At 38.1% G+C, this 25,307-nt stretch overlaps 1 protein-coding gene across 7 annotated transcripts in view; it reads right to left on the bottom strand.

Annotated features, from left to right (window-relative positions):
- Nucleotides 1-17,782, bottom strand: part of THOC2 (THO complex subunit 2) — a 100,557-nt gene extending 82,775 nt beyond the window's left edge. For all 7 annotated transcript variants that reach the window (XM_016197063.2, XM_016197064.2, XM_087813680.1 and 4 more), the window contains exons 1-3: nucleotides 17,705-17,782; nucleotides 5,708-5,766; nucleotides 1,266-1,357 (exon numbers count right to left, since the gene is read on the bottom strand). In XM_016197063.2, the coding sequence (XP_016052549.2) occupies nucleotides 1,266-1,357; nucleotides 5,708-5,766; nucleotides 17,705-17,775 (222 nt within the window). In that variant the 5' untranslated portion in view covers nucleotides 17,776-17,782. The remainder of the gene's footprint in view (nucleotides 1-1,265; nucleotides 1,358-5,707; nucleotides 5,767-17,704) is intronic.
- Between the last annotated feature and the right edge of the window lie 7,525 nt (nucleotides 17,783-25,307).

Raw genomic sequence — 25,307 nt, 5'->3', positions numbered from 1 at the left:
GTTAACCAGTATCACCCCAATAAATTTTTTCAAAAAATAACAGACTACTCCTGCATAGCTAATGCTGCTGTTATCAGATAGACATATTAAAGATAAAAGAGAGCCCGGCCGGGCGTGGTTCAGTGGTTGAGCATCGACCTAGGATCCAGGAGATTGGGGTTCGATTCCCAGTCAGGACACAGACCTGGGTTGCGGGCTAGACAGCCGATCAATGACTCTCACATCATTGATGTTTCTATCTTTTTCTCTCCCCCTCCTTTCCTCTCTCTGAAATCAATAAAGATATTAAAAAAAAAGATAAAAGAGAAACCCATATTAAAGCTCTACTGCTCATATACATCTCAATGGGGGGGGGATCACAACAGCTAAACATAGAAGGTTCTTTAAGACTATCCCCAGAAAAGCATAAAAATCATACTAAGGAAATTACCTATCCTAACGTAAAGAGGCTAGAGAAGCTTAAAGCAGCACAGGGGAAATTTATAGTAATATCAAAAAGCTCCAGGTCCCACCTCAATAATGCTTATTATGAAAGGTGTTCGCAACTGGACAGAGAATTTTATTTATACAAGTTTAAAATCCAGCCTAATAGAAGAATACACCAGTTGTAAAAATTCAAACTTAACTTCTGGTTTACAATTAACACCCTTAACACCCTTACAATTTCAGAACTCATCTTTCAATTCAAACATCAAACCACCATGAAAAGTATCTAGTCTGAATCTAACTTAAATTCTCTAATAAATAAAAGAATGAAACAATAACCACATAAAGGTTAGGAAAAAAATCTAGTTAACATTTTCTAAAACCAGCAAACACATGATAAGTGGCATCAAGTGAACATTAGAGCTATGCAAGCTCAATTTAGAACAATTTAATCCCCAATTTAAAAATATATAATTTCTAAACATAACCACAAAAGAAAATGCCTTGATATGCTATAGTGGGGAAAATATATTCTAACCAAATTATTTTTATAGTACCCTTTTAAATTAACTATCTCTTGATTTCGTTACAATGCAGGCTTTTTTTTTTTTTGCCCTCCCAGCTTACATAACATTTTCTGCTTTACTCACAACCAGACAAAGAGATTAAAATATCTTTACTAGTCTAGCAACAATGACATCAATATTACCTTAAAACATTTCATTTTTAATAAAATAAAATGCAAATTATACACTTTAGGGATGTTTGTATCAAAGGCAAAAGAAATAGGTAACAATTATTACATTAAAAAGCATATATATATACATATACATACTTACACTAATGTCATTAAAAACATTAGATGCCTGTTCATGCTTTAGATTTCCTTTAATAACATGGTAGGATAACTCATAGAGCGCTTGCTGGAAATCTGTTGAACATAAAAGAAAGAGTGTAAGGACACAGTCTCTTGAACATGAAAGGCAGCCCCCTCTGGGGAAGATCTATATATTCCCTACGTTTCAGATTTATCATAAACATCAATAAAAAGAAAAAGTGTATTTCTAGTGTTTTGCATATATTTTTCCTTTAATTTTCACAAAAATACAATACTAAAAGAGTAGGAAAAAGGTAATGTTGGCTCCACTACTATAACATAATTACTGCTTGTGCATTTCCTTCCAATCTTTTTCTATATATCTATATATTTTACATATTTGCATTCACAGTGCTCATAATTTGGTATTCTGATGTCTCCCACTTTTAAAAACATTTTCTCATGCTACCAAAGCCTCCAAAATTATTTTCAATGATTGCACAGAACTCCAGTAACTATATATAAACTAAATTAACCATTCCTCTCACAAGTAGATTTCACAGATTTTTCTAAATATATTCAAATTATAGTCAATTCAATGTCAGGACTACACTGACAACAGGTAAGGAACAGCAGTAAATATAAAATCGAGTTTTAGCCATATCCTATATCAGAGAAATTTCTCCCCAAACCTAAATCTCATTTTCTCCTCTATTTCCATCGGAATTCAAACTAAAATAATTGCACATGTACGTACATACATACATACATAAAACAACAGTTCTAGGAGAGCTGTCAACCACAAGAAGTCTCATTCACTATTAATTAGCATAGCCCCCTTTCCTAAAGAAAAAAAATTGGGGGGGGGGTAATGGTCGTGATCACCTCCTCCTTCCAGCCATGTTTTTCTCTGAGTCCCATACACTAAAAAATGTACCTCCTTCCTCTCATTAAAAGTAGGAAAATAAGTAGCTCTACAACTATTAGTATAAAATAAAGTCAATTTATAATCTCCTTTTGAAGGGAATTAAAAATCTATCAACGCAAAATTGCAAGTAAAAAATCAAATATTTAAAAGTCTGCTCCCTTGGTTTGACTACTAGTCACAAAAAGGAAAATAACAGAAATCAAAACTTTTATCAATCCTCCTTTAAACCATGACAATAGTCTTTCACAATGAAATAAATCTGCCCATTAAGTTACTTCCTAAAGAAATATAAGCAGATTATCCCAATTCCTTGTGAAGACTTATTTAAATATATTTACTTTTTATTAAACATATTTAGTTTTTATTATATATATTCTACCTTTTGCACAAATATGGCTTAATTATGCTTATAATAAACTATACAAAAGCTGAAATGCAAAAGAAAAATTTCTATTTATTAGTATGGTAGGATTATGGGGTAAATTTCATGCTTTCACTTTCTATTAATAAAATGGTTTCACACCCAGCCGGCCTGGCTCAGCAGTTGAGCATCGACTAATGCACCAGGAGAGCTCGGTTGGATTCCTGGTCAGGGCACATGCCCAGGTTGCAGGCTCCATCTCCAGCAGGGGGCGTGCAGGAGGCAGCCAGTCAATGACTCATCACTGATGTTTCTATCTCTCTATCCCTCCTCCCTTACTCTCTCTGAAATCAATAAAAACATATTTTAAAAATGTTTTCATAACAAATAATACTCATTTAAAGTTACCTAAATAACTGGATTTAAAAAAAAAAAAAGCAATCGCTCTTACAAGGACAAAACAGCTGAGCATAAACTAAATTCCCATAAGAATATGGGCTCATGGGGCTGAGAGATTTCTAATCTTAATCACAGAAGATTAAAACAGAAAACAGCCCAGATCATTTTGCTGATACCAAGTGGCATAAAAACAATCACAATGTAATCCAGAAGTAGCAAAAATAGTCCCTAATTCACAAGTTATTTAAATGCCCATTTAAATGGTTAGACACTCCTATTGTATTTTATCTATAGAAACAGTAAGTGGTGCCTTAATACTACCACACTAGTCCCAACAAAATCCTGTAAAATCTATACTAAAGTTGAAAAACTACATTTGCAGTGGGAAGGAAAACGTACAACCCTTATAATTATACACAAAAAATAAATAAAAGATTTTATCTTAATGCTAACATTTCAGAAAAAACAATTTTAAAAATAGCCACAAGTAAAAGGGACTTCTAGAGATTCTCAGATGTTCATTGTGGGATTTGAACACTCATGACACCAATTCTTGGTTATGTCTAGTATCACTAGGACTACTCATGTTTATCAGCCATCATTACAATGTTATTTTATTGGGGGGAGGGACTTATAAAAAGAACAAGGTGAAGTAGGATGTGCAAGTGAAGCTACCTGCCTAAAATGAAATCAATTCTAGGGAGGGGAAGAAAGGGAAAGGACAGAGGAAAACACTACCCAAACTCGATCTCCTTAGAAATTCTGAAGACATGACATTCAATTTCCTGCATGACCTACCTACTGGGGCACTCAAACCAAAGCTTTATTGTTGGCATATAGCAGCCAGAGTGTATATGGGTTGAGGAAGCAGACAACAGCAAGCAAAAGAGGGCACCAGCAAATTCAGCCAATGAGGCCACACTCATAACTATTTTTGGTTTCATTCGTGCATCAGAACAGCCATGCAAGTTAACAATATCTGATAGTTATTAATGATCCACACAGCCCGGCCGGTGTGGCTCAGAGGTTGAACATCAACCCAGAAATCAAGAGGTCACAGGTTCAATTCCCGGTCAGGACACAAGCCCGGGTTCTGGGCTCAATCCCCACTAGGGGGTGTGCAGGAAGCAGCTGATTGATGGTGTTTCTCTCCCATCTATGTTTCCCACTATCCCTCTCTAAAAATCAATAAAAACATATTTTGGAGTAAGATCCACACAGCCCCCACTTAAAACTAAAAGAGTAATCAGCCTGTGTTATGCTATTTATAGTTTCTATGAGAATTCTCTCTCTTACCATTTAGGGTTTTAACTGAAAACATGATCAAAGTTAACTGAGAAGTTAAAATTTTATTTTAAACAAGGGGAAGAAAAAATTATGTATCCAAGTGCTTTTAGAAAGGAGTCTTTCTTTTTTTTTTACTTTCTAACACTTCTGGCAGTCAACTGGTATAATCAAAAAAGAAGGCATTATATCAACCTCAGAAAGCTTTATGAAAAAAAATTTTTAAAGAAATCTTTATGAATGGTCATGCAATTTTATAAGCAGGATGAATTGAAAAATAACTCTGGGAACTCAGGCTAGAAATGTTCAGTCTTAAAACAGATCTTACCCAAATGACAGAAAAAAATGGCTCATTCATTAAAAAAATGCTTTCCACGCCCAACCGGCGTTGAGCAACCACCTATGATCCAGGAGATCGTGGTTCAATTCCTGGTCAAGGCACATGCTCGGGTTACGGGCTTGATCTCCAATAGGGGGCGTGCAGGAGGCAGCCGATGAATAACTCTCTCATCATTGATGTTTCTATCTCTCACTCTCCCTCTCCCTTCCTCTCTCTGAAATCAATAAAGATATATTTTTTAAAAAATGCTTTCCACTCAAAAGGCCAAATTTTCTTTAAAAAGTAATACCTTCATGTTAAGAAATATATAATTTTTGATAAAACAAAAGCAAACTCATCTACAGAAAATTATTCTGTTCTTAATCTTCTGTTCATGATGGCATAATTTAAAATAACTACAATGAATTTTTATCTAATAATTTTGAGGTTAAAATAGAATATTGGCTGTGAATTATTTCCCGAGATTGAAAAAAAATGTTATGGGTTCTACCCCAATGAAAGCTACATAGGAAAATACTTTAAACTTATTAAACATAATTGCTTTTGTTTTCACCCCTCCTTTTCTAAATCCAAATGCCCAATTTTAAATTAATGAATGTTAAATAATAACATCCTTCAAAATTAAATAACTGGAAATTTATATCCTGTTTAATTACATAACATTTTACTTAATAAACCATATTTGTGATATGGAGTAAACAAACAACTCCTTTGCTTTTAATGTTTTCCATTACAACTGCCTTTAACAAGATCCTCAAATACCACCTAAACATATCCAGCTTCAGTAAAAACACTAAACCTGTTTCTGGAAATTTCCTAATGCAAATAAGATCATAATCATTTTCCATATGAGCTTTTCTCTTCTGTTTATGACTGATAACTAGCCTATGTAATTTTTCATACAACTAGCAACTGCATTATAAAAGCCCAGCAATATCATAACTATTATGCAGGTCAAATAACATCCTTATACAAAGATATATAGTCTTACTTTAACTCTAGTTTTAAATCTTAACTGTAATATATTCATATAAAAGTTTTATATAATGTGAACTATATTATACCTTTTGTTTTCATTCATAACAATTTGATGAAAAACAGGATATTGACCCAAGCCAAAAATAATAGCAATGATACCTTTACAACTCTTACCTCTGTAAGTGGAACTATCATGGCTTTTATTTTCACTGAGGATCCGGCATAAATGCAAACTAGAATAAAACAGAAATAGTATGCATTAATTTCAAATCTTAACAAAGATGATCCTATAGAGCAAATTATAGCGACAAAAATATTTGGAAATGTATCAGATTTGTTTAAATCCATTAGTTTAGAATGAGAATAAAACAAATCTAAAAACCCTAATTGGTCAGAACTGGAGGATGCTAGTTAATCACTTCATTATTTTGGAAACTGATAAAATTAACTACAAAAATCAAGCACTTATTCTACCTTCATATATGAACCAACAGTTGATAAGAAATGTCTCTGTACTTAAGTATTTTAGCTAATAAATAATGAGGGAATGACAGAATTACAACATCACCATTTTAAGATTCCTAATAAATTAAAAGCCCTTGGCATCTACCAGTGGCTGTTCGCATCACACGAAGAGACAATCAGACATTATGTGCCTCCTGAACCTGATAAGAGAATATGCCACCCACCTATGATGTTACCTTAAAAAAATAAAAAGACTTGACTTAAATTCAGACTGTGGAGAAGTCTACAGGGCAATGACCCAGTCTCTTCAACAAATATATTGCTAGGAAAAATAAAAGGTGGTGGGGGACCCTCAGAGTGAAAAACGCTTAAGAGAGATATCATTCACAATGTAGGATCCTTATTTGAATCCTGTTTGAAACAAGTATTTTAAAAATTAACATTTATGGGCCCTGGATGGTTAACTCAGTTGGTTAGAGCATCATCCTGATATGCCAAGGTTGCAAGTTCAATCCCCAGTCAGAGCACAGACAAGAATCAACCAATGAATGCATAAATAAGTAGAACAGCAAATTGATGTTTCTCTCTCTCTAAAATTAATTTTTTTAAACCTAACATTTATGAGTCAACTTGAATATTTAATAAAGACTATCTTTAAGAGATAGATGCTGAAATATTTACAGATAAAATTATATTTACTTCAACAGAATGGGGAAATGGGTGCCATTATAGATGAAACAAGATTGGTCAGCAGTTGACAACTACTGAAGCTGTATGGAAATGTATCATTGGGAGGATATTATATTATTCTACTTTCTCATCTGTTTGAGATTGTTTCCAACAATAAAGTTTAGGAACAAAAAATTTTAAAAACTTGTATTTCAATACTTCTTCATTAGATTAACTTAAATACAGCAAAGAATAGGTATAAAAGCTACAGTGTAAAGAGGAATTCCAGAAAGAAAGAACAGGGCAAAAGCAATATTTGAATAAATAATAGCCAAGAATTCAGTTTTCCAAAACTGAAGTGAAACCCGCATCTGGGCACATTATAATAAAGCTATAGAAAACTAAAGATAAAACTATTTAAGCAACTAAGTCAATATCATCTTCATGACTTCTCAACAAGAACACTGAGTGCCAGAGAGAGCTGAAAGATAGTCAAGGTACTAAAACAAAGTATCTGCCAACCTAAAATTCTATACCCAAAAGAGTTCCAAGAAAAGGCAAAATAAGAACTGAACTTCAAACAATAACTGATTTCACAAACTACCAGGAAAGCTTTAGGACAATCTTTAGGAGTATAAAAATGATCCTAGATAGAACCTTAGAGAGGCAGCAAGAAATAATGTTCAAACTCTCTCCCTTTCTCTCCCTCTCTCCATTTCTCTCTCCCACTCACTTCCCCCCTTTCTCCCCATCTCTCTCCCGCTCACCCTTGCCCTTGCTCTCTCCCTCCACCTCCTCCCTCTCCCCCCCTTGGCCTTGCCCTTGTGCAGGCACGCATGCACATATGAGCTTGCTCTCTGCCCCCCGCCAGCCCCTCCGGCACCTTTCCCCCAAGTGCCATTCTTTTGCCTCTATAACTTGCATTCTAAGCCCACACAGCCCAGTTGGCTCACTTTTTTCTACCTCTGTGACTTTCTAAAAAAACTTTTGCTTATATTTGAAAAACAAAAAATGACTAGGAAAAAAGTTGTATTATGTGAGTAATTATAAATGAGTATTAACTGAACAATAATAGTCTTGTGGTATTTAAACATGTGTAGTAGTAAATATATAAATATATATATAAATGGAAAAATATATCAAGACTGTGAGTTTATCCCAAATACACAAAGTTGGTTCAAATTAATTCACCACATCAGGCTAACTTTTTAAAATCGCACTATCACTCAATAGAAGTATAAAAGACATTTGACAATATTCAACATCCATTACTATTTTTTAAATATGTTTTTATTGATTTTTTATAAAAAGAGAGGAAGGGTGAAAGAAAAACAAAAACATCCATGAGAGAATGTTACTGGAACAATTCAAAGTGAAGAATTTTACTCTGTTCTTTGTGGAACTTCGTGCCCTTCCCTCCCCAAGACAGTCAGCTTCAGTTTACTCTCTATCACATGAATAGGGTCATAATGTTCCTCAACTTGCATTTTCCCTTAATGATAAATCATGAACATTCTTTCATGTCACTACATTGAAGATTGGCCTTGTTCTTTATAAAGGCTGAATTTTCCACTGTTAAAATGTACCAAGAATTTATTTTTTTTTAAATCAATTATTTGGATAAGCACTTTCCTATAGATGAACACTTAGATCATTTCTAGTTCTTAGCTATGACCCGAAAGAATGCTATAGGGAGTATGCCTTTTTTTTTTTTTTTTTAATATGGATTTTTTTATTGATTTCAGAGAGAGGAAGGGAGCGGGAGAGATAGAAACATCAATGATGAGAATCATCGATCGGCTGCCTTCTGCATGCCCCCTACTGGGGATCACGCCCCCAACCCAAGCATGTGCCCTGATCAGGAATCGAACCAAAGACCTCTTGGTGCATGAGTCAACGTTCAACCATTGAGCCATACCAGCCAGGCTCCACTACTATTTTTTAAATGTATTTTTTAAAAACTGATTTAAAAGAGAAAGGAAGGGAGGGAGAGAGAGATAGAAACATAAATGATGAGAGTGAGTCACTGATCCGATGCCTCCTACACGCCCCGACAGGAATCGAACCACAACCTGGGCATGTGCCCTAACTGGGAATCGATCCGTGATCTCCTGGATCATAGGTCAACACTCAAATCGCTGAGCCACACCAGCCAGGCTCCATTAATATTTTGTTTTAAAAATACTCTTAGAAAAACAGGAATAGAAAGAAACTGTTATAATTTGATAAAGTAGCAGTTTAAGGGTTCACAAACCCTTGATCCCCAAGATACTTTCTGGAGTTCTGCAAGGTCAGAACTATATTTGTAATAATACTAAGATCCCATTTCCTTTTTTTTTTTTTTTCTATACTGACATGTGCAATAGTTCAAGAGAAAAGGAAGCCCAGGCCAGTTTGGCTCAGTGGTTGGAGCCTCGACACGCAGACTGACGGATCTTGGGTTCGATTCCAGCCAAGGGCACGAACCTCGGTTGTAGGATTGATCTCTGGCCTGGAGGCAACCAATTGATGTCTCTCTCACATCAATGTTTTCTCTCTTTCGCTCTCCCTCCCTTCTACTCTCTCTGAAAAGCAATGGAAAAAATATCCTTGGGTGAGGATTAAAAAACAAAAACAAAAGCAAAGGAAGATAACACTGCTAGTACCTTAGCATGTATCAAGGCAGCAACATCAAATTGTTTCACTTAATTATTCATGATCAAGAAATCAAAGGCGCCCTGGCCAGTGTGGCTCAGTGGTTGGAGCATCGGCCTGCACACTGAAGGGCCGTGGGTTCGATTCCCAGGCAAGGGTACATGCCTGGGTTGCAGGTTCAATCCCTGGGCCCTCTCTCAGTAGTGGCTTGTGCGGGAGGCAACCAATCAATGTGTCTCTCTCACATCAATGTTCACCTGTCTGTCTGTCTCCCCCTCTTTCCACTCTCTCAAAATAAATAAATAAATAAAAATAAAAAAGAAATCAAAGAATAGAGCCAGTATCATGTAAGATGTCACCAAACTGTTTCATTATGTTTTTCATAACCCTTCACAAACAAAAGCCAGTTTCACTTAAGAATGTGCTCAATGGAACTGACATCAGCAAGATGGCAGAATAAGAAGCCCCAGGACTTCCTTCCTCCTGGAAACACCAATTCGACAACATACACACACCTATTCCCTTTATGAGAAATTCAAAAACCATCTAAGGGGTTTCTGTATCCCAGGTGAGCCCTAAACCAGCTTCATCAAAGTGGGTAAGGAAAATTCACCCTTTCACCATAGTCCCTCCTCCTGGCACAGCACCACACAATTAGAAGGAAACTTCCAGCTCCCAAATTCTCCCTGGGGAAGAAAAGAGAAGACTCCACAGTACATCTAACATTCTGACTGGTGGGGGGAGACTGCTTGAGGGACTAGTTTCTTTCTGGAACATCTTGGAACACAGACAGGTCCTGGCATACTCTAGGTGCTTAGGTAGCTTGCTGAGAACAACAACAAAAAGCTGGGTGGCAAGCTGCAGATCCAGAGAACCCACAGTACAGCAAAGACAAACCAATACAGCTCAGCAACCTTTCCTTCAGGGGAGAAAGAGAGGACTAGAGCATGTGTCCAACAGTCTAGTTTTTGGGGGAACTGCCTGAGGAACTGGTTTCTGTCTTAGCCTGACTTATGGTGCTGATGGCACCTGGCATACTCTAGCTGCCTGTGGAGCCACTAAGAATAATAAAAAGTTGGGTGATGTGCTGCTGCTTCAGAAGACCCTGGTACAACAGATGGACACCAGAGGATATAAGAAAGTACAAGCTTCTAAAAGAAACTGGAAAATCCCTTTATTTTTGAATCAACACACTTAAGTCTAGAGAAGACATATGTTGAGAATATATGAGAGGCTCCCAGAATCTATAACCAGGCTGATTGGTTAAGGCCTTTCCCTGTACTAAGCCAATCCATCAAGACTGGGAGAAAAGAGTCCCAGTCAAATGCGATGATACCAACACAAAATTACAGGGACCATAAAGAAACAGGTAAAATGACCCAATAAAAGGAACAAAATAAGTCCCCCAAAACTGGCCCTAAAGAATCAGAGGTACATGGATTATATGACAAAGAATTTAACCATCATAAAGATATTCAATGAGCTCAGGAAATTGATGCATGAACAAAATGAGAATTTCAACAAAAGGATACAAAATACATACATATATATAAAATAACCAAACAAATTTTGGAGCTAAAGAACATAATAGCTGAACTGAAAAATTCACTAGAGATGTTCAACAGCATTATATACAGTCACATGCAAAAGAATGAAAGTGGACACTTATCTTACACCATAACACAAACCTGAACCCAAATGAATTAAGTACATAAACGTAAGACCTGAAACAGTAAAAATTCCTAGGGATAAAAGAAAAAGAAAAAAAACAAAAATGGGGGGAAGCTTCATTCAAGACACTGGTCTTGGCAATGATTTCTTGGGTATCACAACTAAAGCAAAAACAGACAGGTAGAGCATCAAACTAAAAATTAGTGTACACAGCAAAGGAAACAATGAACAGAATAAAACGGCAACATATGGAATGAAAGAAAATATTTGCAAACTATAAATCTGATAAGGGGTTAATATCCAAAATATATAAGGAATATCTACAACTCAATAGCAAAAACAAAAATGTGATATAAAAATGAGCAAAAGGCCCTGGCCAGCATGCTCAGTGGTTAGGAGCACCAGCCTGTGCACCAAATGGTCACAGGTTCAATTCCTGGTCAAGGGCACAAACCTGGGTTACAGGTTCAATCCCCGAGCCCCCTCCCAGTCGGGGCATGTGCGAGAGGCAACCAATAGATATCTCCCCTCCCCCCTTCCCTTCCCCTCCCTTGCTCCCCTCCACTCTCTCTCTAAAAAAAATCAGTGGAAAATATAACCTCGAGTGAGGATTAACAAAAAAAAAGAGAGAGAGAACCAATGAATGTAGATGTTTCTTACTCTTTTATGTCTACCAATACTTTTTCTATAGTCAATAAAATAAGTAATTTTTAAACTTATAGAATATCCTTATCACACCTCAGGTGAAATATGATGTCACATTATAATCATCCACAGAGAGATTATCTACTTTGCAGACTACTCATGCCCTTGAGGTACACCTTTCTATATCTTTTGATTATTTTTTTTTAAATATGCTTTTATAATCCTTCCAGTGGGGAGGGGGAAATGTCCAAATCCCACCTAATCTAAATGTAGTCATCATTATATAATTTCAAGAAATAACTGAAATATAATGCCATTTTATCAGCCACAAGGCCACAAACATATTCATTAGGATACAGATGAAAATGTCAGCATGAGTTACTAATTAGCATCTCAAATATTTGCTCAAATTGTGTAAGGGGCAATTCACTTGCATAACAGATACTTTCATTTCCCTAGTATAAAACAGTTCTTCCTTTGTTGTAAGAGGAAACTAAAAACAATCACTAAGAAATTTCCTCCAATCAGATCTGTATGTGCTCTTCTCCCTAAGTAATCCACTAACAGAAGATCATGAAGTATCCTTAAAGAAACAATTCTGTGTCTGCTGCATGCTACATGTCTTACTATACCTGTTGAAACACTTTTAGTCCTCTGTCCTAAATTATTAGGGTAGAAACAAACTACCTCCAACAGTTGCCCATTTTAATGTGAATTTTAAAATAACCAAATATTCTGCCTCAGTCCAAATTCAAATGATTATTTCAGTCCCTTAATAACCTCCAAATAATTGAGTTTACCAGTTTTCCACTTTTAAAAGAGTTTGGTGTTATTGTAGAGATGGTATCTCAGGTCCCTGAGAACAGTCTCTTTCTGTGAAATATCTGTGAGAAAAAAAACTGAATACAATGTCTTAAATTCTATCAAGGACTTAAGTATTTTTGTGAATACTTCCTAACATGAGTATTTAGTTTTCCATCTTAGTTGTTCCCATTTTGCGGTAAAAAAGGAAACACAGCATAAGTCAGAACTACTACTTTGATTATAATCAACATCTGAAAGTTGGTTTCACATATAAAAAACTAATGTCAATCTGTACTCTGATTAACTCTTAAAAACAAAACAACGAAAGAGTAAATTTGGTAATGCAAAGTGCTACCTCTATTATGATTGTTAGAAGAGATACATAACCCACAAAAATATATATTGGGACATATAGTTTTATCTTGAAATATATGCATTTATGAAAATGAAAACATGCATTTGAGCGGGAAAGGGAACAGGAAATGTTAAAAAAAAAAAAAAAAAAGACAAGAGAAGTTCTGCACACAAGTAGCTCTCACTCTATTAATATTTAAGCATTGTAGAATAATTTAATTTTTCTAACAAAGAAAGCAGTAGCCTATAAAATTTGATATTGCTACAACAATTTCTGAAGAATGCATTTCTCTTACCAAGAAAACAGATCAAGACTTATAACTTGTACATACAAGTCAAAATGAGGGGGAAAAAACACAAAATTAAAACTAAGACATGAAGAAAAGGTTTCAGATAAAGCTTCAGCTGAATTTAGAGCACATTTTAAAGAAAAAAAAGTACAGAAAAATACCAATACAAAAAAAAGATTCAACTACCAAGACTGAAATTTCTTAGAATGATTATTTGCCATAAACTATCTCCTCCTATTTCCCTCCAAAAAATTCATATCACACAACACTTAATGAACATCCACATGTACTTAGTTAAGTTCTGAAATGTGTAAAATCATTTAGCAGAATAAAAAGAATAGCAACCAAAACATTTAGCAATTAAATTTTAAAACTTTATTATAACTACCAATAATTAATAAGACCTAAAAATTCTAACATGTAAATCTTTAAAAGGATAAAGAATTAGGTCCTTCAAACAGACAAATAGATGATATTCAACAAATATAAGTATTTCAAAATTAGACTAAGTACTGACATGAGGCTAACATCTTCAAACTAAGAGCTTGGAACATAAACTCTACATTAAGGTTGCTTGTGACACAAACAAATGCTGAGCTCACTATGTTAATAACTTCTACTAAAAACAGAATTCTCCATTGGATCTACCAGTACATGCAAGTTTATTAGCTTAATCATGGCAAGTCCTATGCTAATATGAAATCATTAAGAAAGTAAAACACTAATTCCAAAATTAAAGTGATTAAATCTGTATCTTGCATATGTCACAGTATTTCAAAGAGCTTGCATTTAGATGTGAAACTTGTAAGAGTAGATCTAAGTGTTACTGGAAAGGACACTTAGTAATTATGTTTCGGTAGTCCTCCTTTGTCCTTCTGATATCTTGAAAAAAATAATTTTAAGAGTTCTGTAATTTACCATTAAAAACATAATCAGTATCTCTGAAAGAATAGGTTAGCTAAGTATGTGATGAACTATTCAGATAGGCAAAATACAGGTTTTTTTCTCCTTAGTTACCTAACAAAACTTATCCTTCAAAGCCAAGACTTTCCATCTTTTTTTTTTTTTTTTTTTTTTTTTTTTTTGCAAAGTTAAGGTAGTATTGTCTGTCATCTGACAAAGACTTTCCATCTTAATAGACAGTTGGTTTTCATGAGGCACAATTAAGAATTGCCCTCTTAAAGTTATAAAATGCCCCATGTATCTCACGTTGTTTTAACACTATGATGCTGAAGTTGACTACAACTCCCAGAATAGACTTATACTGATAAGAAGTGACAGACAAGAAATGAACCGCATGAAATTCATCATTCATTTTTTTAAAGGTAATTTTCAGTTAAGTTAAAGCTAATCTAATTTATCTTGTTAAAAAGAAAAAAATCCACCCAAGATATAATTTTAAATACTAGTCATATTCTGAAAGACAAATCTATAAATGATTCACTAATAATTTGGTGGTGGCACATTACCTTTGGGTTTGGGTTTTTTGTGTTTTTTTTTCTGAAGAGAACGTATCCTCAAGGTTTTATTGTCACATAACAAAATATGAAGCTTAGAACTGGATCACTTGGCCCTTTCTCTTATCTCCTTCCAGTTCAAAGTGCTTGCATCTCTTAATTTCCAGCATTCCCTCAGATCTCCAGTTGGGCTCAACCCATTCAAGCCTCAGCTCAAAAATCTTTGTAGTTTCAGCCTTTGCCGGAAATCGGCTCAGTCTGTCCACTATAGCCACTCTACTTCCTGTCATAACACCGCTTTCTCTATGTCTGCAGAGGATCCTTGCCCTTCTTGTACTGTTACATTGTGGGGTTGATGCTTGCCACACTTACAAGAATGCTGTCAGCATGGAAAAGCTTACCTTCATTTTTAACATTTCCAGTTGCTGGTTTATTTTTGAGAGACTGTTTTCAGACAAAGGAAGTGATGTTTTGTAATATAGTTACACCACCATTTGTTCTAATGAGATGAAAATGCTAACATCTATCTTTTGCAAGATACAAAAAAATATATATACAAGGGTAGACTATCTGCAACAAAGTTTCAAGTAAAAGCCGTCAGTACTAGAGGGTGGGGTGTTTGACTAAAATATTTCATTATGTCCACAAGTAGCAACTTTAAATTCTCTTTATATAACACAATACAATAACAGACTATACTGATTTGTATCTATTCTAATTCAAATTACATTTCACAAGCCATGGAATAACTATATACATGTAAGTAAGTTTTAAAGCAGCTCTTCAAACACAGGAACTATGAGGGGTAGCATGGGTCGTGTAAATATACATAAAGCGAGTCCAAAACTCCATTTTGACTACATCACTTCGTTTTTCTCCAAAGGCTGCCAATCAGAAGCCAAGCAGAATTTCACCTCCTAGCCCTAAAACTACTCATTCCAAGGTGGGAGTCACAATAGTAAAACTGTCAAAAACAGCTGCAAGGAAGAAGTTGAGCAATCTACAAAAATGACAGCCCCTAAATAACTAAGTTGGCTTTTAAAAGTAAACAACAGTGCCCCTGGCCAGTGTGGCTCAGTTGGTTGGGCATCGTCCAGTACACGGAAAGGCTAGCAGTTAAGATTCCTGGTCAGGGCACATGCCCGCGTTGGGGACTCCATCCCCGGGAGGGGCGTGCAGGAGGTAGCGGATGGATATATCGCTCTCACACTGACTGATGTCTGCCTGCCTGTCTGTCTGTCTGTCTGTCTCTCTCTCTCTCCACCCTCCCTTCCTCTCTCGAAAAATCAATAAAAAATATTTAATTAAAAAAAGTAAACAACAGTAAACTGATTTATCCTAATCTAATACAGATGAAGGTTTGATAACTTCCCGTCCTGCCTTCCCTGCACATAAGGGATCTAATAGCTATTTGTTAACTAGTGGTACAAGGATTTGGAAAATGTTCCAAACAGTTAAGAAATGAGTATCTAATTGACTTCTCGGTCAGTTAATAAGCTAATAAGCACTCTAAGCATATGCTAGAAACTGTGGGGAGGGGGGGGAGGCAGGACAGTTGAACCAAAATAAGACAGTCCCCACTCTTTAAGGGTCTCTCAAAGGTAGAGTACAAGAGTACACATAAAAGAGTCAGGGACCAATTAATTGTAACCTAAGTGGTACAGACTTTAAGTGCAAGAGCGATCCAGTAAGTTTAAATATCTAAAGATTGGAATAATATTACTTTTAATAGCTATCACTTGAGCACTTATTATAAGCCAAGTGCTTTTCGGGCATTATTTAGTCTTCACAACAATCCTTTGAGTACTTACTCCCAATTTACTCAAGGGGAAACTGTCAAAGCGGTTAAGGAACTTATCCAAGGTCACTCAGCTAGTTAAGTGGCTAACACGGCGGCTTACTCAGGCAATGCAAATCTAGATTCACACAGTAAAGACTAAGTAAAGCAGTGCGAGTGCGGGGGTTCGGGGGGGGGGGGGGCATACAGGCCGGCAGCTGTACACGCGCACCGGTGCCCCGCGTTTCGTTTTAAGTAACGAAGTTCCAACGGTAAACTGCACCAGCAACTGTAAACCACGCGGGGGAGAGAGAAGGGGGTAGGCAACGACGGTAAAAATGGCTTACGAGTTAACTCCTGATTGAGCTTTAGCTAATAAAGCGATTTAGCTAATCAAGCGATTCAAAAAAGGAAATTAGAAATAAATTACCTGTTTTCTTTAAACCTGGGGTTTGTTTTGCTACTTAAACACATTATTTTTTTTTTTTTTTCCTGAGAGGGAGCGCTGAAATTTGGGGCGAGGAAACCGCGGGTACGGCAAATGACTGCCAAGGATGACTGGAAAAAAAAGTTTTATGACTAAAGGAATCGCGTTATTCTGGGTACTCGCGAACCTTGGAGAGTTGCCAAAATTAGTGGCAGTCCCAGGACAAAATGGGGTTCAGGAAACATTTCATGACGGAAAGTTGAGTCCAACGCGAAATGGCCCTAAAGGTGAAAAGACGGACCAAAGAAACGCCCGTGGGTCCCCTGGGGAAGCGGCGATGCCCGCTACTCTCCTCCCGCGGCCAGCGGCGCGCGCAGGGCCGGGACAGTCGGAGGGACCGCTCCCCGGCAGGACGTGAGGTAAAAGCCGGGCTCTCCGCTGCCCCCGGGCGAGGCGGTGGCGCCCGCTGAGGAGGGAGGGAGCGAGTCCGGGATGGCTCGCCCTCCTCAGACTTCGAGCTGAGGAGGCTCCCGGCTCCGAAGTGCGGAGCCGAACGGGTGCAGAGTGAAGAAATGGGACGAGGGAGAGAGAGGGATGGAAAGTCCGCACCTCCCCGGCGCGGCCCCGTCAAGAGAAAGGAAGCAAGTGAGCTCAAGCAAAGAAGGGACAAAAAGAGACGGAGCGGGAGCGCGGGGACCGCGGAGGCGAAATGGGAGTTCTGCTAAGAGGCCAAAGGACCGCGGGCTCCGGCGGGCTGAGGAGACTTCGCGGAGGCCGCGGAGGGAAGCAGATCGCCAGTGGTCACCAGCACCTCTACTATCTCAGTTCCAAACTCCTGGCCAAACATCCACACCCGCCACCCGGATGGGGGAGGGGGCACAGCCCTCCCCCCGCCCCCAACCTCCCCCAACAAGTGAGGAGGCGGCTGACACCAGAGCCCGGCCCGGCCATGCGCCCGCCTCCAGCCCCGACACTCACAATTCGCCTCTCCCTGATTTCTCCCAGTTCTTTATCCACTCTACGGGAACCAACACCGTCGCGGCCGCCATCTTCCCCTCACTACTAGCAGGAGCCCGGATGTGTAGCACGCGAGCGAGGGGTCAAAGTGAAGCCCCGCCCACGAGGAATGCCGGGAACTGCGAGTTTGCTTTTCGATTTCCCGCCCGGGGCTTCTCCACCCCGCGGAAGCCCGAGGCCCCGTGGCCAACGAAGTCGCCTGGACCCGTGGGTCCCCTCGAAAAGTGACGTCGCCGGCCGTGCCTGCCACCACCCTAACCCTGGCTTCCCTTTACAACAGGAAAAGTGCCGTCCCCGGGCCGACGCTTAGCCCTTACCTTCTTGCGTAGTGTCAACTCCAGGCAACTAACTCCAACGTGTCTTTTTGAAGCACCTGATATGTGCTAGACGCTGGGAACAGAGAAATACTAAACCATGATGCCTACGCTCAACAAGCTCACAGTCTGTGGGAAAGACAGACAGACGAGGTATGAAGCAGGTCAATTACAGTACACCTTGCCAAGGGCTGAGGTGAAAGAAATTACTCAGAAGAACGAGCCATTTACTACTGCGCCAGACATGCTCATACAGGGAATACAGTCTGGCGAGGAAAAGAGAAATAGGCGCTGGGAAACACCTGCACCCCCAGTGCCACCAACTCGCTACTGTCTCCCGTGTCACTGTAACCTTAGGCAAAACTCGGGAGTTCAAGTAGCATGAGAAACAACTTGTTTACATGGCTTCATATCAAAGTATCTCAACCTCAACCATTGGGGTAGTTCAGTTGGTTAGGAAATCGTCTGAATACCCCAAGGTTATGGGTTTGATCCTTGGTCTGGGGACATATGAGAACTAACCAATGAGTGCATGAGTAGGTAGGACGATAAGTTGATGCTTTGCTCTCTCTTTTGCCCTTTCTCTCAAATCCATTTTTTTAATTGAAATTTAAAAAATAAGTACCTCATGTCCACATACTATTTCAGAGGGTGAAATAGCAACAGTGGTAAACCAGGGAGGACACCGGTTCACCTGGGGATGAAAATAAGCATCCCCAGAAATTAGACAAATGGGCAGCATGTGCCTCCTGATAAGGTGCTAAGAAAAACACTAACCAATTTTGTAGTATTTGTCACGGAAAATTCGCATATCCTAAATTTAATTGTGAGGAAAGGCCAGACAAACCCATATTGAGGGGCAGTCTACAAAATCACTGGCTTTCACTAAAGACAAAGACAGATTGAGGAAATCTTCCAGATTAATGGAAACTAGAGACTTGACAACTGATCCCTCGCCAGAAAAAAACATCTTATGCTAAAAAGGGCATTATTGGAACTTTTTTTTTTTTTTTTTTTACTTTTTTGTTGTTGTTTATTGGTTTTAGAGACAGAGAATAGGAAGGGGAGAGAGAGAGAAACAGACAGAGAGAGAAACATCAAATTGTTCATTTATTTATGCATTCTTTGGTTGCTTCTTGTATATGACCTGTCCAGGAGTCAAACCTTGCATATCGGGAGGGCATTGTAACCAACTGAGCTTCTCAGCCAGAGTGTTCATTTCTTGATTGTAACACTGAAGTATCTAGAGAGAATGGGGCACTATGTTGCAACTTACTCAAAAATGTTTCAGAAAAAAACAAAAGATAATTAAGCAAATATAAAATAGTAACATTTTAGCAATCTGAGTTCTCTGTTCTATTTGTGCAACTTTTCAAAATAAAAGGCTTTAAAAATACATCTTCGGCATAAAATTTAGAAAATACAAACAAAATATAGAAATCCTACCACAAATATATTAACATGAACTTTAGAAGTAATATCTTCTAAATTTGGCAAGTTTTGCCAAGTGGACTAGGTTCATTTGCACTGAAAAACTGTTCAGGGGATAGACTGTATTCAGAATAAGCTATGGGAAAATGCTACATTGTTTATGATTATTTTTTAGGCTCTATTCAGAATATGTTCTGGGAAAAATGCTACATTGTTTATGATTATTTTTTAGACTGTGTTCAGAATAAGTTATGGGAAAATGCTACATTGTTTATGATTATTTTTATCAGCTATATCTAACATCCCGTCTGGTTTTGAAATTCTAAAGCCACCCGCTAGAAAATATGAACCATTCAGTTTCAGTGACATCTGCTCATAAAAACCTTTTGCCATTTCAAGGAGGTGCAGAGATGTAACTGCCCTTTGATCTTCTCATTTTTCATTATTATGGAGTATCGCAAAAGTGAACAGAATGATACAGTGGATCCTTATTGTTTCATCATCCTTCCTAAAAAAATTTTGAAATCATTATTACAGGATGGCTTCTTTGATACAAGAAGCGCTATCCTGCTGCTTATGTGTACTTCACATTTGAAGCCAGATAATTCTTTGCAGAGGGCAGGGGCGATCCTGTGCATTGTAGGATATTTCCCACATCCTTGGCCTCGACCTACTAGATATCAGTAGCATCCCACCACACACACACCAATCATTACAAAAATATTTCCAGGCATTGCTAAAGGTCTCCTGCGATGTAAAATAGCCCCCTGTTCAGAGCCGTTGAGCTACAATATTCTGCTGTATTGTGGCTTACGTTGCCAGTGTATCACAGCGATTTCTCCCCTTCTCCCAGAGCCTGCAGAACTATTTTTGCACAGTATGATAACTCCTTTAGGAATTCCTCAGAGCTAATTGGCTTTTTGCTCTATAATATTGCAAAGCTATGAAATCTTTTGCATCCACATTGGCTTGCCTGTTCTTTGCTATCTGGTATTGTCTCAGCAGCTGCTAGTACTGCTCCCTGGTGATCTCACTGGCTCATGGCTACCAACGGACTCGGCAGAGACTGAGGTCTGTGGTGAAGGCCAGGGATTTGGTAGTTTCAGTGTTGACAGTCTGATGCAAGGAGTGATAAGTTGATTTTAGGTAATTGTAAACTCAAGCAATCTTATCATCTCAGTGAAAACAGATAATGGGATCAAGAAGGAGGCATGTAAAAGCAAAACCATATAAGTAAAATAAAGAATGAATGCAAAAGCTGTACCCTGTGTGGGCCTATCCCCTGAAATGCATATTTGAAATGGATTTTTATTAATGAAGGACTTACTTGTGTTAAATATACAAATTAAAATTTCTAAATTAACCACCACAAACACAAGAAGATATTATATATCTTCCAAACTACCAGATGGGAAAAACATTGAAAGAAAGAAAGATTTTTTTTTTCTGATGCAACAAATATTTATTGAGTGCCAACTATGTACCAAGCACTTTACTAGGAGCAAAGCACTACACTGATTTGTAAAACAGACCACGGCCTCATAGTCCTCAAGATCTAGTCTTTCTCTGAGAGAAAGATTTTTTAAAAATCAATCCAAAAAAAAGGAGGGGGCAACAGAGGAGGAAAACGTTTTTGAAAAGGTGGGAAAAAGAGAATAAAGAAAGATGGTAGATTTAGAACTTTTTATTGATTGATTTTAGAGAAAAAGAGCGAGAAACATTGATTTGTTGCCCCACTTATTTATGCATTCACTGGCTAATCCTTGTATGTGCCCTAACTGGGGAATCAAACCCCATAACCTTGGTATATCAGGCTGATGCTCAAACAGAGCTAGATTTAACCTTAAATATATCAGTAATTGTGTAAAATATAAATGAACAAAATGCTCCAGTTAAAAGTAAAGATTATCAGACTAGATTTAAAGAAGTCTAGCTAGTTTTAAGAGACATCCTTGAAACACAAGGACACAAAGTTTGAAAGTAAAAATGACAGGGAAAATATACCCGGTTAATACTAAGATCAATAAAAAGCTGTTATAGCTAGATTAATATCAGACAAAATAGATTTTAAAAGAAAAAATAATCACTAAACAGGGTTACTATATGTTGATAAAAATGTCAATTCGCCAGGAAAATGTAATAATCGTAATCTGAAATGTACTCAACCACTTTGAAATATATGAAGCAAAAATTAAGAGAACTACAAGGAGAAATAGACAAATCTACAACCCCAGTGAGAGTCTTTAATTCATCTCTCTCAGAAATTAATAAAGCAAAAAAAGAGAGAAATAGATAAAGCAGACCAAAAAATCAGTAAAATGTAGAAAATCTGAACACTTTTAAAATATATTTTTTTAATTTATTGATTTAAGAGCGACAGAGAGATTTGTTGTTCCACTTATTTATGCATTCATTGGTTGATTTTTGTATGTATCCTGACCAGGGATCAAACCAACTGAGCTACCTGGCCAGGGCCTGAAAATCTGAACATTAAATGAATAAGTTTAATTTACTAGATACACATAGAATGCTGTACCTAGCAACTGGAACATAAACGCCTATATTCGGAAATTTATTTTTTTAAGAATAGTTTATTATTGACTTTTATAGAGAGAGGAAGAAGGGAGAGAAATATCAATCAGTTGCCTCCTGGGCACCCCCACACACCGGGGTCAAGCCTACAACCTGGGCATGTGCCCTGACCGGGACAACTGTAGGGTGGGACCTCATTCCCAGGGTGGCCTTTCCTCCCCTAGCATATCACTGGTCATGCAGTTTGGACCCCGAGACCTTTCCTCCCTAAAGATAACATCTAGGCCTCAGTTGTGTTTCAGCTCCAAGCCCAGAAAAGCAACAAAACCAGCCACAGCTGAAGTCAGGACCAGCAGCACTGAATGATGCCCCCCCCCCACCCCAGTGCAAACCAATCAATCAGTGGAGACCACAACCCTGAGAGGACACACCTGGAAAGCTGCTGAATATTATAATAAATCTCTCCCTGGGACCTCCCCTAAGATCTCCATGCTTAAAGTCATTAGGGCAGAGGACCCAGTGCTCTTTCCCTTCTGGGAGCATGCCTCAACTTTCCATTTGCCTTTCCCTTCCCTTCTCCTCCCTCTCCACCCCCCAGGCTAGTTACCATTAGCTTCCTCACTTCCAAGCACCAAGACCCCTCCCTTTGCCCCTATAACTTGTTTCCTAAGCCCATTTCTTCTAAAAATTACTTTTTCTGTCTCTGTAATTAATGAAATACATTTTCTGTTTTAGTTTGGGTCTTGGCTCTGCATTCTTTCCTAGCCAGAACCCAAGTACCAGGGTTGCTGAACCCACCAGACTAACACCCAGTGCCATTCTCGCCACCTACAACACTAACCTTTGTATTGTGGACGAAAAGGGGCCACATACTAAACCTGACAAGCTCAGGGAAGGCCTGCATGGTGGCCTTACAAACTCAGAGACTTAAAGTAACCACAGAGGATGGTCTGAAATTAAAACTTTTTAACCAAAAGCAGTTTATGGCAGGTAGTCACGCCCTAGGCTAGAATCTTCCCTGACAAAAGCCAATCTTTACCTTAATTAAGCCTGTCTATTATCATTATATATCAATGGTAGCAAACCTCAGCAACTTCCCTTTTTCCAGGCCCCTCAGGGCACCAGGGACCACAATCTCATTGTCATTGTTATCATGTTAATTGTTAACTGTCCTGTTACCCATCTATGTAAAAGATGTTTGTGTCTATCATTTTTGTTGTTGTTTGTTAATCCTTACCAGAGGATATTCTTTTATTTTTTAAATTTTTTTAGAGGGAAGGGAGGGTAGGGAAGAAACAACGATTGGTTGCCTCCCACATGTTACCCGACTGGTGTGCCCCAACCCAGGCTGGAGATCAAACCTGCAACCCAGGTACATGCCCTCGTCAGGGAATCAAAACCAAGACCCTTCGCCCAGCCGGGCGTGGCTCAGTGGTTGAGCGTCGACCTGGGGTCCAGGCGATCGGGGTTCGGTTCCCGGTCAGGGCACATGTCAGGGTTGAGGGCTCGATCAATGACTCTCCCATCATTGATGTTTCTTTTCTTTTCTTTTTTTTTAATATATCTTTATTGATTTCAGAGAGAGGAAAGGAGAGGGAGAGAGAGACAGAAACATCAATGATGAGAGAGTCATTGATCAGCTGCCTCCTGCACACCCCCAACCTGGGAACCGAACCTCGATCTCCTGGATCCTAGGTCGATGCTCAACCGCTGAGCCACACCTGGCTGGACATGGGCTTAGTTTTTATCCGTTTCCCCACTTCGCTTTTCCCACCTCCTTAATGTATCACTAATGGCTTTCTTGTAACTCTCGTCTTCTCTTTTCATTGTAATACAAAATAAGGTGCAAAACTGCCGTTCTCCGGAGTATTTTCTCAGTCCATCGAGATTTTGTTTCCCCACAACTGTCGACAGTTTGGCTCAAATAAACTCACAAAATTTCTCTACAAGTTTGAATGTTTTTTATGTTGACAGCATTATTAAAGAAACAAGGCTGGAAGTAAAAAAATTCTAAGCATCAATTTAAGAAGCTGCAGGAACAATAACAGAAATAAGGACATTTTAAAATAGGAATATCAAGAAAAAGAAAATACCCAATAGAAAAGATCAATAAAACCAAAAATTGGTTGGTTGAAAGGTCTAATAAAACTGACAAACCTTTGGCATGACTGATTATAAAAAAAAAAGAGAAGGAACCAGGCCTAAGGGTGTGGGCAGGATTAAGAGACGCCAACCACTGTTTGGTAAAGCACCACCTCAGGTACTGGAAGTACAGTAAAACCTTGATATTACGGACTAATTGGAGTGAGGGGGTGTCTGTTAAAGCCAAAAGTTTGTTATATAACAAAGTAGGTTTTCCAAATGCATATGTTAAAAAATTGACAAATTAGTTTACCTATTTTTGCTTATGTAGTCATGTTTGTATAATTAAAATGAAGTATGTATGAAAAGTTTAATTTCACATAAAAGTTTTCTACATGTATTACTGTAATTTTAAATTTATTCTGAATAGTTCTAGTAAAGGCCCGCATTCACCAGTCACAGCTGGAGTGCGGCTGAGCGCTCATGGGAACATTGGCCCACAAGCCTTAAAACTGCTGCAGAAAGTCAAGCCACTCCACAACAGAACAAATTACTGTGCTCTGTGGGATGTGACCACGTGCTAATCATTCATGGAGCATTGTTTATGAGCCGTGACTCTTGTATTTAAATATGTAGACTATAGTTATAGATATGTAATATTTATTTATGTCGGTGAAATTACTACAGTGTTTTTTCCAACATATGGCTTTTTTGCTAAAATTTGTTTAAAATAGCAGTGAATTAATAACAAAAAAATAACCTGTTAATTATAAACAAATCTTGGTTAAAAGCATTTAAAAATTAACAGGGTGCCCCGGCCGGGCGTGGGCTCAGCGGTTGAGCATCGACCTAGGATCCAGGCGACCTGGGTTCGATTCCCAGTCAGGGCACATGCCCGGGTTGGGGGCTCGATCCCCAATGAGGAGTGTGCAGGAGGCAGCCGATCAATGACTCTCTCATTACTGATGTTTCTATCTCTCTCTCTCCCTCTCCTTTCCTCTCTCTGAAATCAATAAAGATATATAAAGAAATTAAAAAATAAAGTAGGTGCCAATATTTTAAATAAATAAATAAAAATTAAAAGGGTGTTAATTTTCACACGTGACATAGAGACCGGAAATTTTGTCTGTTAAATCCTAAGTCTGTTAAATCAAGGTCTGCAAAATCTAGTGTTTACTAGTAGTTAGTACACCTAAGCCTGAAGG

The sequence above is a fragment of the Miniopterus natalensis genome, chromosome X, assembly GCF_054644295.1.
Source record: "Miniopterus natalensis isolate mMinNat1 chromosome X, mMinNat1.hap1, whole genome shotgun sequence".
Classification (NCBI taxonomy): Eukaryota; Metazoa; Chordata; class Mammalia; order Chiroptera; family Miniopteridae; genus Miniopterus; species Miniopterus natalensis.
This window is presented reverse-complemented; position numbering and strand designations above follow the sequence as displayed.